The sequence below is a fragment of the Populus alba genome, chromosome 7, assembly GCF_005239225.2.
Source record: "Populus alba chromosome 7, ASM523922v2, whole genome shotgun sequence".
Taxonomy (NCBI): domain Eukaryota; kingdom Viridiplantae; phylum Streptophyta; class Magnoliopsida; order Malpighiales; family Salicaceae; genus Populus; species Populus alba.
The window spans coordinates 4,476,552-4,489,044 of NC_133290.1; the positions used below are offsets into that span (position 1 = coordinate 4,476,552).

The 12,493-nt window shown below is 35.2% G+C and overlaps 2 protein-coding genes and 1 long non-coding RNA gene across 4 annotated transcripts; 1 reads left to right on the top strand and 2 right to left on the bottom strand.

The window, feature by feature from the left end:
* Positions 1-1,540: 1,540 nt before the first annotated feature.
* Positions 1,541-5,044, top strand: LOC118063266 (probable protein phosphatase 2C 80). Of its 2 annotated transcripts, none has more exons than XM_035077261.2 (5): positions 1,541-1,796; positions 1,897-2,508; positions 2,770-3,076; positions 3,859-4,008; positions 4,605-5,044. In XM_035077261.2, the coding sequence occupies exons 2-5, from the start codon at positions 2,009-2,011 to the stop codon at positions 4,899-4,901; spliced, it is 1,254 nt and encodes a 417-aa protein (XP_034933152.1). In that variant the 5' UTR covers positions 1,541-1,796; positions 1,897-2,008; the 3' UTR covers positions 4,902-5,044. The 2 variants fall into 2 exon arrangements, with proteins under 2 accessions (XP_034933152.1, XP_034933153.1); XM_035077262.2 differs by having other exon boundaries at positions 1,927-2,508.
* Positions 5,045-6,226: 1,182 nt separating this feature from the next.
* On the bottom strand, positions 6,227-7,222 carry LOC118063265 (uncharacterized). Its single transcript, XR_004689883.2, has 2 exons — positions 6,511-7,222; positions 6,227-6,417 (listed from the first exon to the last, which is right to left on the bottom strand). It is a non-coding gene; the product is annotated as an uncharacterized lncRNA (long non-coding RNA).
* Positions 7,223-8,440: 1,218 nt separating this feature from the next.
* Positions 8,441-11,655, bottom strand: LOC118063264 (vicilin-like seed storage protein At4g36700). The gene is made up of 5 exons (XM_035077260.2): positions 10,795-11,655; positions 10,534-10,709; positions 10,300-10,380; positions 9,693-9,980; positions 8,441-9,573 (listed from the first exon to the last, which is right to left on the bottom strand). Exons 1-5 carry the CDS (start codon positions 11,081-11,083, stop codon positions 8,635-8,637), a joined length of 1,773 nt encoding a protein of 590 aa, XP_034933151.1. The 5' UTR covers positions 11,084-11,655; the 3' UTR covers positions 8,441-8,634.
* Between the last annotated feature and the right edge of the window lie 838 nt (positions 11,656-12,493).

Consider the following 12,493-nt stretch of genomic DNA (forward strand, 5'->3'; position numbering starts at 1 on the left):
TTTAGGATGACATTAAAAGAAACCGCATGTGCCATCAAAGCAATGACATTAAAAACAAACCAAACAAAATATAATAAAGTGAGTATCTCATGCTTATTTTTAATTAATTAACTAAATCTAATTCAAAAACAAAATTTCTTTTTAAAAAACTAATTTTTAACAAAGAATAACAAATAAAAGATTAAAGATAACTCATTTTATTTTCAAAATTAGTAAAAAAAATTCTATAGAAAGCAATAAAAACTAATAGAGCTCAATTTTTAATTAAATAAATGTTGAATTGTAAAATTAAAAAATACATAAGTTAAAACAAAGAAAAAAAATAAAAAGCAAACCTGAGCAAATCTCCTAAACTAGTAACGCATGAAATTCTAAACATGAGATTAATCAAATAGCTTAATTCTCAACCAATTTAACATCAAATAATGAAATAATAAAAATATTAGTTTAATTTTTTTTCAAGGTATGAAAAATAATAATAATAAATAAGGATAAAATCTAATAGGAAAAAAAAAACCATGAAGGAGGATGAAACCATAAGAAAAATATTAAATTTAAAAAATGATATTAAATAAAATAAGTAAAGATCAAAATAATGAGGGTCAAATATGATATATAAAAAAATAAAACGACGATGAAATTGAAAATAAATTCTAATTTTATAAATTTTTTTTAAAAAAATAAATAGTAATAAAAAACAGGGAATAAATTTGAAGGAAAAATGAATTTAAAAATTGATTTAAAAAATTAAAGGTTAGACACTTAAATTAAGGAAGAGAAAGAATAAAAAGAAACAAAAAAGATCACTTACTCTAAATCCGAGGTATGTTGACAATACGGCCATCTAGAGGTGAAGAGGCTACCAAGATGATTTAAACACTACTTTAAATGCCATTGCATGATTGCTGATCGATGCCAAATATATCAATTGTAAAATATTAAATCGCCTTTTAATTTATTTAATTATAACAAAAAAGAGTCAAGTGCAACAGAAGAAAAAGCCCATGAAAACTAGCATGAAGGTTTTTTATAAGAATAATTCAGTTATTATATTATATTTAAAAAATAAATTGATAAAAAGTCACTAAATACCAGTTTAATATTTCTTATATTTAAAAGTAATTAAATTACTTTACAATATTAAAAAAATAAAAATATCGATTTCTCCTAATCAATCTCCAATGAACTATGTGAAAAAAAAGTATAATCCTTAGCTAGAAGGTAATTAATTTTGTTTGAGAAAGACAAATCAATTATTTTATTATTTTAATCCACAATTAACCATGTCGTGGTCCACACTAAGCTTTTTTTATTTTTATGTGTTCTTATTTTAATTTATCTTAGTTAGTCATGTCTAGTTCACGGGGTCAATTTGGTTAAAAACCAAACTTGGTCAAAAACTCGTCTCTTCATCAACGGAGAAGCCAGATTTGAAATCCAGAAAGAATGAAATTAAGGAAACAAAAAAGGAATAAATCACAGGGTCAATTTGGTCAAAAACTAAACCTAAGCAACCCATATTTAGCCGGGACCCTGAAGCTTGGAAAGAATCAAAGAATAACCCTTTTGGCTTTATTTTCCTCCACTCTTTTCACTATTTGGACACAAGCAAAGCCTAGGAAAACACGCACAGGGGAGACGGAGAGAGAGTTAAGCCCAGGAGAGATTTGGAGAGAGAAGCTCTAAGAAAAACCCACCCAGATACCATCTTTGGAGCTTCCAATAACGAGCCCCAAAACAAAAGCTTCAATCTTTCAGTTTTTTTCTCCATCAATCTCTCTATAAATCCAAAAAAGGTATGTTTTCTTCACATTAAAGTTTCTTTTTTTAATTCAGTTCTATCTTTAGATTCTATCATTCTAATGTTAAGCACTCCGAATTGAAAACCCGTTTCAGGTTCTTGATAGATATTCATTGTTGTAGCAGGAACTGTTCAGGTTTTTTTATTGGAAGTAATGAAACTCGTTTTTTGGCTAAGACGGTGATTTTATTTGGTTAAGAGGATAAGATGCCATCCGGGGTTCTTGTGAAACTGAGTTTTGGATTGGATAGAGCTATACTTGGCAGAAACTCGGTTTCTTTGGTGTCAAATACTAGTCAATTTTCATCAAGGAGGTCTCTTGTTCGAACTTCAATGGCTGCTTCTAGTTCTAAAGCTGTATTCGGTGATGTGCATATCGATGACCTGATTGCCACTTGTGTGAATGGATTGGAGTTTCCAAAACCCAGTGGTGTTTTTTTCTCGGACAGAAGTCGTTCTAGTTGTCTAAAAGCGAGTGTTAAAATGAGAAATGGGGAGTTGCCGAAAAGTCGTTTGGTGTGGGGGAACCTTATGCTTGATGCAATAAGAAGGAATGGTAAAGCAAATAATTTAGTTCTTGGACCATTGTTGAAGAACTTGTATTCTTCGTCTTCTGTGTGTGTCGTTGGCCGGGCTGCTCAAGATGTGTCATTTGATGGGAATTCCTCCGAGGAACAGTCGGTAGACTCCACTGTGGTATCTGGCTTGTATGTGCTCTCACCTTGCCTCTGTTTCAATTCTTCTTTTTTGGTGACTCATTTTACAGTTCAAATTTCATTATAATCAATTACAAAATTGTGGTACAAACATTATTGGTTTCCCTGAATTCTGCTATGGATTTAGCAGTGGTGAAGCAAGGGTTTGGCAACACTGTACAGAATCTTGCAAATTAATTGGCATTTAAAAGGAAGCTGTCTTATAGTCACCTATTTGCATAGTATTGACTTCAGAAATATTGTTGATGACAGAAACTTGAAGTTACTCTCAGGATCATGTTACCTGCCACATCCTGATAAGGAAGAGACTGGTGGGGAAGATGCTCACTTCATATGCAAAGATGAACAAGTCATAGGTATAGCAGATGGTGTAGGTGGCTGGGCAGATGTAGGAGTCAATGCAGGGGAATTTTCTCGTGAACTTATGTCTCATTCAGTAAATGCAATTCAAGAGGAACCCAATGGTTCCATTGACCCAGCCAGGGTGTTGGAGAAGGCTCACGCAAACATGAAAGCTAAGGGTTCTTCAACAGCCTGCATCATTGCCCTTAAAAGTGAGGTGCGTTGTCCTCAGGTCTATTTACACCCAGCTGTTTTTTTTTTAATATTGCTATTGATGAGGTGTTCTGGCAGGAACAGCTTACTGAATATTGTTAACACAATTTAATGAGCTCCACTGGATGTCTATAGTGTTATTGTTTTGAGTCAGAATCAATGGTTCAATCTTCAATGCACATGTATTTCTTCCTTCTTTTTTTGTTGAAGAATGAAAATTCCATTAGTCAAGCTAGTGTAACGAAGATGGTTAGTCCAGATAATGTGAAGTTTTCAAAAAGTGGGTAGCATTTTTGAAGTTCGAGGTTTTTAATTTCTGCTATGGTATTGCAAATTTCAGAACGTTTCTGAAAACTAAATCCTTGTAACACAATATAATCACTCAATTCTATATCTAGTAGATAAAAAACAATGGCCTTCCTTGTTTCATGAAACCATCATGAACAAAGTGTGTCAACCTTCCAATGTCTTTGTTTTAGGCGGGATGTTGATTGTCCCCTAGATTGAAGATACTTGGCTTTTGAGACTTGGCAAAAATCTAGCTTAGAGTTACTGGTCCTTTTTTGTGGATTGGAATGCACAAGCAATATTTTACTGTTAGTACATCCTTCTTTGAATGGTCAATTTATATGAAGATTACTAGACTTGCCTTTTATTTTTCAATGCCTGTATTTAAATGTGGTTGTTTATTAAGTGCTTCTACAAAGGTTGCTTTATTAAGTATGCACCGAGTGAAAGTGACTGTTTAAGAATATCTGGTCTTATATGGACTTCTTCTTGCCACAGGGATTACATGCCATTAATCTGGGAGACAGTGGATTCATGGTGGTTAGAGATGGATGTACTATCTTCGAGTCCCCAGTGCAGCAGCATGGCTTCAATTTTACATATCAACTGGAAACTGGCAATGGAGGTGATCTACCTAGCTCTGGCCAGGTCAGTTAATGCACGCCCCCCCCCCTCTTTTGTTTCCCCTCTTTTTGTGTGTGCATGTTTGCATAAGCTTTTTACAATATTGTAGCATCGTTTCATATGCATAACGTATGTCTACATGTTTGCAATACAAGAATTCTTGCCTTGGTTTTGCTATTGTCTTTTTATCTAAATTGATCTTATATATTGTTTGTTCATATGCTGCCACACTACAACCTCCAATAATAGCTAAATCGATGATTTGAATCTAACACGTTGCTTGCTTGAATCTCTCTAATATGTCATCACATCCTCTCTTTTCTCTCTCGCACCTTTGAAGTCTAGGTCTCATTAAGAATGCAATTTTGTCAGTTAAGATTAGTCTTGTTTTGAGTTCGGGGATTGCAATTTCTTAGTGCTAAAGTACGTGTTCCTAATGTCTGATTGACATGTGATGTAGCTAACTAGCTATGGCACCAGTCAATAGATGTCTTTTTTTCTTCTTCTTTCTCAAAATTATTAGAAACTGATTTGACTTTACTTCAATGAGTAACTGTTGTGAAATTTGAAAAACAAAACGACTCCTCACTTGAGCATCCTTCTGGGATTGATGGCCTCAGGTTTTCACAATTCCTGTGGCTCCTGGTGATGTCATTATAGCTGGGACAGATGGATTATTTGACAACTTATATAACAACGAGGTTACTGCGGTTGTGGTACATGCTACAAGAACTGGCTTAGGGCCCGAAGCAACTGCTCAGAAGATTGCAGCTTTGGCTCGTCAACGAGCACTGGATACGAACCGGCAGACACCATTTTCAACTGCAGCTCAAGATGCTGGGTACCGCTATTATGGAGGCAAACTCGATGATGTCACCGTCGTCGTGTCATATGTAACGAGCTCTGCCAATAATTGATTCTGCTTTCCCCCACATGGCTACATTGTTTATTTACATTTTCTTATGTTCTTTGACTTCGCTAGATTTGCCACTAAGTTTTGTATTTTTCACGAGAAACCACGTTAAGGAAGTTCTTTATAAAGGCCACCTATTCCTTTGAATACTCCAGTTTTGGGCTTTTAGAAACAGCTGAAAGATTGCTGTTGCATCCAGACGAAAAAATTGGCAAAAAAGAATTTAAGGAGCAGGACAAATATACTTGCCTGTATAGCTGATCAACCCAGCCATGCTCATATTTTAGGATTTTTAAGAAACAAGTTATGTATAATATAAATTATATTTTTGAATATCATCTAATAATTAATTTTAATAGTTAAACATTTATGCCTAGTTTTTAGACCCGGCCTAGGTTTCGGGTTACTAAGTTGTTCGTGTTAGTTTTTTTTTTTTTTTAAATTAAAATGACGTTTTGATATATATAAAAAATAAAGTTAACGGGTTGCAACCAGGTTTGTGATTGGATTGTCAAGTCAATCTGCCGGGTTAGCCGAGTTATACCGGGTTTTTTCTTTTCCTATTTTTTCTTTATCTCGGTCTGATTTTAGCTCCCGGTCATCTGAGTTCCAAGTTGACCTTTCAGACCGGATCGAATTTTAAAATTATACAGTTATAAGTTGTTTTTGTTTTTTTTTTTTTAAACTTAAAAGTTTTTACTATGATGGTACTTGACAATTTAAATTCAATTTGGTGAGAACAATAATGGCTGAACTAGGAATAAGGTTAACTTTCTCAATTTGGCTAGGAATTAGGTCAACTGTCTCCATTTTGGTGCAACTACCAAGCCTACTAGTGAAGGTGTATTATTACCAATCAACATGGAAATTATAGAAACAGAATTGAAAAACTTGGATTTTTTTTTTTAAGAATGATAGTTTCGTAAGATTACTGGGAAAATGATATGAATTGAAAAAATATTTAAAAAATAATATGATTTATTAAAATTATTGAGAATAGCAGTTGTTTTAAAAGGTCTATCTCTTACAAATTAATTAACTTTAACAAAAGTCAAGAACCAATAATAATAATAATAATAAAAGGAGATAAGATCATATAATAATAATAATAAAAAAATGGTTCCTAGAAACACTAAAAATTTGATTGACATCAAGGTTGTTAAAAATATTTTTTTTGACATATATGAATGTAAATTTAGAATGTAAAAATTATAAGTAATTTTTTTGATAAATTATACATTGACAATTCAATTTAAATAATAAATAATAATATAATATAATTAAAACAAAAATAAAATAAACAATATAAAAGTTCAAGCATTTTAAATATATAGTTAAAATAAAAATTTATATCTTAAAAATTAAATACAATATATTTATAGAATTTTATTAAATAAAAAATACAAATCTAAAACAAATAATCGTTATTCCTAAGAAACTTTGAAGTAAGTAAACCTCCGATGTACCCTTGGTCTCGTCTTGTATATAAATAAGGGATTGCTCAGATGAACAATAATGTCCTGAAATAAACAGGTACACCAAATTCAGACCAAAATTCCACGTTATATGAGGATAAGGCATGCTAAAAGCAAAATTAGTAATCTTGAATATACCTCTACCGCTCGGTTTTATTCTGTTGCTGCAACCTTCATTCTCATCATCTCCTCTTGCTGTTGCAAATAAAGCTCCTCCGTTTCCCTTGGTGAACCCACGAGAACACCACCACCATGAACAAACTTGCAACTTTCTCCATTGTTGCAGAACTCTCTAGCAAAACACAGACAAGGCTGATACCCAAGACCCCTTTGGTCGAACCCCTTTGGTCCATAAAGCCCTCATTTTTTATAGAGGGGTCATCAAGAAACGAAAGATAATCATCTAATTGATACTCATAAGGGAGATCAACACTATTATTACTGCAATCACCATCGCCATTACCACCATTCCTCGAGAATGGTGGCACTAAAACAGACCCAGAACGTAGATTATCATTGGACAAAAAAAGACTGGATTTTGGGCTAATTGAAGTGTTACTGTTACTATTATTTGGCAACCCATGAACATGCCAAGGGTTTGGAGGCGGTTTTTTCTTTGTGACTCTTGGAGAAGATTGTGAAAAGGGGTTAGTGTTACAAGGCCTTGCTATGGGATTGAGAGGCAACGGAGAAGATGGTGTAGAAGGTGGAAACGTGATTGTAGAAAGTCCAAAGTGGATTTTGCAAAATCATAAACTCGGGTGCAAATTCGTGATTTTATACGGTTTTGACCGAGTTTCTTCATATTACATTAGCAAGTCTGATTTTATTGATTTTTAATATTTTAGTTTGAATTTTCATCTTAAATATATATTGATTTATAAAATTATATAATTTTATAAGATAAATTTTGATTTTAATAACAATATTTAACATATTCAATACTATTAAAAATATCTTAATAAAATAATTTTGACTACATTTTAAAACACCACCAAATGAAGTTGTGATTAATTTTAAATTAATTCCGCATAAAACTCTTAATTAATTACGATCTCGTTGGGTGGTTATTTAAAATATAATTAGATCATCTTGTTGAAATTATTTTAACAATATCCAGTGTGTTAAAAACAGATTCTGAATGTGTCCTTAATTCTCCCTTAAGCCATTAAATTTTATATTTTTTTATTAAATTTTATTAAATTTTTAAGTTTTCTTACTTATTAGTTAACATGAAGAGAAGAAATTTAAAACAACATTAAAACTATAGTTTTAAGACCCGGCTCGATGGCCGACGCGGTCCAAGGCTCAGATTTCGAGTTTTGACCGAGTCACCGGGTCTTGACTGGGTCAATTTTTTTAATAAAAAAATCAAAACAAAGTTGTTTTAGTAAAAAAACAAAAAATAAATAAAAGTCAACAGATTTGAGGCCGAGTCTTGACCGGGTCAACCTGCAGGGTCACGCTGAGTTTTTTCTTTCTTTGTTTTTTATTCAACCCGGCCCGGTTCCAGCCATGGGTCAACCAGCCGGGCCAGGCCGGGTTTCAAAATTATGATTAAAACTATCCTTTTGTATTAAAACTATGCTATTATTGTAATATTTTTTAATTAGTGTTATTTTTCTAAAACTTTTATTAAAGTGTTAAATGGATAAAAACCAAAAAATCTTCTATAAGCATTTTTCGGATTATCAACCACTAATAAAATTAAGTTCATAACTTCCTGGCTCCAACCTAGTATCTGGTTCGAGGAGTGCCCACCAAAATGCGGTTCGAGGAGTGCTACTCTGTACTTTCCAAGCATGTAACTACATTCTCAGTGCTGTTTTACATTTCATTCATTCTTTTACTATTTTAGCAGTTGACAGCAGTCTCGATGATTGCTTTATTTTCGTTCTGCACATTCAAATATTTGATTTTCTGAACTCGTGCTATGAGCAAGCCTGCTGTTTGGTGCCCCTGTTTAAGGATTAATTTGTATAAAAATGATCGGAGTTCCCTTAACTTTTGACGGAAAAGTCTCGATCAATTAAGCAAAGAAATCAAAGTCTCTGAACCTTTAAGCCAGTAGCAAGAACCATGAATTGCAATTCTCATCGCATGAAGTTATGCATGCAAACTCGTGAAAAAACTCATCTCGTTACATGAAACACTAATGCCAAAAACAGAGATACAAAACGTGGATCTCACAGCTTATTACAAGGGTGGTTGAAAAGCATAAAAACAAGAGACTGCATATAAATGCTTGGAAAGCAGTCAAATTTAGAGCTTCCAAGGATTCCTTAAAGCTCTTCTTCCTTTCCCTTCACCACCTTTACGCTCTTGATCTTCTTTTCTAGCTTCCACTTCTTGTTCCTCTGGTTGTTCCCCCCCTCCTTCACGTCTTTCCCTTTCCTTAGCCGTTTCTTCTTCTTTCCAGCGTCGCTGTTGCCTTTCTTCTTCTTGTCTCCTTGCCTCTTCATACTCCCTCCTGGGGGTCTCTTCTTCTCTCTTCCTAGCCTCCTCTTCCTCCCTTTCCCTCCCCTCTTCTTCTCTTTTCCTAGCCTCCTCTTCCTCCTCCTCCTTCCTCTGTTTTTCTTCCTCTTCTTGTCGTTCCCTCTCCGCTTCTTCCTGTTCTCTCCTCTCCTCTTCTTCTCTCTTCCTAGCCTCCTCTTCCTCCCTTTCCCTCTCTTCTTCCTCTTTCTTTCTTGCCTCCTCCCTCTTTCTCTCTTCTTCTTTCCTTCTAGCCTCCTCTTCCTCTCTCTTCCTAGCCTCCTCTTCCTGCTTTTCCTTTTCATTTTCTTCCTTCATTTTATTCTCCTCTATCTCAGCACAAGAAGTGCAATCCAATATGAGCGCTTCTTCCTGAGCATTTAAAAGCTGATCCATTGTGGTGTTTGTAACATTGAATGACACAGCCAAGATGCCTCTATCCAATATTTGGAGGATTGAGCTCTTCCCAGTCAGAAATTGAGGATGATTTCTCTTTGTTGATGTGCTGAACCCCATGAAAACAAATGAATCATTGTTGAAGGAAATTTGAGCCATAGGATGGAACCTAGGCACTGCAAAAACATCCCCTTCCTTAACCTTAAACCTCATGTTTTTGCACTCTGATTCATTTGCTGTGCTATGACAAATCACCCGAACCATCCCTCGCCCGTGCAACACTATTGCTATCTCAGTAGCCATTGGATTCCAATGTGGCCCCATCATGGATCCCTGAAACGAAAACCATCAATGGAAATGCTAATGAAAACACTAGCTAGTAACTGCCAGCTTCGTTCTAAGCCATGCTGTGAGAGCAAAACTTAAGATTAATTTACATTCCAAGGCATTACCTTTGTCAAGTTCACCATGAATATTCCAATGTTGGAATCACTTAGTGATTTCAAGCTATGTTTGTCCACAGTCAGACTCCACCCATTACAATTCTCAAAATCTGGCTCAGCATCTAGAATGTTGAATGTCTTGGGTTCCTTGGTTTTCTTATGTTTGTTTCCGATAAGGAAATGTAGCATTCGGTCTTCCAATTCCCAATATACTGATTTCTGATCCTTTGTTACTGCGTGCACCACTGCTGGTGGCTTCGTTGCACTGGTTAATTCCTCTAAAACTTCTTCAGAGACCTTGAGAAACCAATTTGCAGTACATGTTTTAGTACATCTTTCAAGAAGTTCAAAATTTTGAGGCACAAAGCTCTGCACATAAAAGGCCTTGAAACTTGTTGCGAAATCAGTCTCAATTAGATAATGTTTTTGTTTGTGGATCAAGCAGTGACTAGTTCAATCAAATGTATATTCCACTTCAGATTAATTTATAGCACCTACCATAGCATTGTTATTAGGGCAAAACAATAATAGTAAATATAACACACATAAATGTTGATGATATAAGAATGCTAATTAAGTTGACAAGCTATAAGAAATAAGTTATCAATCATTATACCTTAAAAGCTTCTTGAAGGACTTTTCTATCAAATCCAAGGACCAGATCGCTGACGCTAGAGTATGCTCCAATTGATGGCTCCTACATTAATATTTGCAATGTCAGAAACAAAAACAGTAGACTTACTACTTGTTACAGCTCTAAACAGCTTCTCTTAAAATTTTTTCTCAAGTACTACCAGGTAATTACAAAATAATAAGAGGAAAGGAGAAAAGGGTCTCAAGAATCCTATACATAAATGTCCTCATCTGTATTGGAAAAGATAGCATGGATCCTCATCTTCTGTCTTTCCGAGTCTAGGTTACTTCGAACAAAGAAAACTGAGCCTGCCTGCAGTCTATATACATCTCCTCTCCGTAGATTCATCCTCTTCATTTCTCTTCCATCGGTCCAACTCAACTTCCCATTCCCTGCATGCAAATGTAAGAACATAAAGCATACTGTTGAATATGGATCTTCTGGTGTAAGCAACATTGGCTAAGCTTAAGCACTTACCTGTGTGTACATAAAAGACCATGTCAGCATGGAGAAGTACAGGGAGCAACAAGGAGTTAGGCTCCAATGTGATGAACTGAATATGGTATGGCCCTTTTGTTCCACTACTAATTTCAGCAGCTGAAATCTCTCCATATTCTGTCACCACCAGAGACCTCCTGTGTCCTCTCCTCACCAGATAAGGTCTCTCCCCAGCTGAAACATCCTCACTGAAGGCCTCTACATGAAGAGAGAAACAGAGTAGTAAACCCAAAAACAAGAGTGATAAAAGCGGCACCTTTTGCAGCATTTTTACCAAAGGAAAGGAGAAATTAACGAGCTCAAGCTAGTGATTGAATTATAGCCATGATGATGATCTATATAAAGAGATGACGAGGAGCTACGTGCCATCCATGTGGACACGTAGATGTTCATGGCATCACGTGGCTGTTGCTTAGACGAACTCTTCCCGCTAGATTAAATACAAAGTGGTAAAGATCTAATTTGATCCTTTTTTCAGGGACGAGGTCCTGGTCTTGCTTCGAGAATAGTTTCATTTCTTGAAAAGATAAGGCACAGTTTTCGACAACAAGTGGTGGACTGGTTCGAGAACACTCAAAGTTTTATTTCTTCTTGTTTTTGGACCAAGGTGAGGGATGGACATAGACGGGCACGTTTCTTTCTTGACAGGGCCATTGTCTTAAGCTCCATTCTAGCTTGAACAATATAGGCTTACAATTGCTGGCTTAGAACTCTCATTCTTTGGACGAAACATGGCCACACGGGCTAAGAATTGGGCCCTCAAGCTTTTGGGAAAATGGGCCCTAAGTAAAACAAATCCATTGCCTTTGTTCATTTCAAAAGCTTTCCTAATTAATTAAATACCATGATCATGTGAGATGTATAATGTAATAACAATAAAAGCTAGTCTTCTTACTAATGCAGACCCAATATAATTTATTTTATTCTTATAAAATTATATTAAATTAATATATAAAAAAACAAGAAACCTGGTTTGAAAAGCTAGTAAATTAACGACACTCAAGCTATATATATATCTCCTCACCAACCCTCCAATTAATTATATATCTGATCAAGAACTTCAAAACCAGGCAACAGAAGATTTTACATGGAAGGTGAACGTCGGCAATCTTCCTTCTTGAGAAAGATTGAACAAGTTGACTTCCTGCTGGGAGAGTTCTGTGATGTTCTCTAACCCTAGCTGACTGTGACGCTTGAGAATTCTTTTCCAAGTGGATGATAAATCTCACGAGTTGGTCATTTCACGATGAACTCAAGTGGCAAAAGAAACAGAGCTACCAAAAAACAACTTTCCCTGCAGACCACATAACACTGTGATTTTAACCAGACTGTGGGATTCTTCATGGTCCCCGGCGCCCATGATGATGGCAGTGAGATTAAAGAAAGAAACTAGCATGGGCCACGTACAAAATGGTAAAGGAATCACATGAAAACTTGAATAATTGTGGTCGTAAAGAAAAAAAATTGAATCATATGGTATTTTTTCAAAGCAAAACCAACATATCCTGAGGATCCTCCCCTTGTTGTAAAAGGACTTGTTAAGGGCTAGCTGTTGCTTGTAAAATACAAGATAGAAGATCCGCCACTATCTTGCATGCCCGATTTGAATGACCCTCCACTCCCACCTTTCTTTGCCTTTTTCTTTTTTAGTGATGTGTGTCCAGACTATCTTTTTACG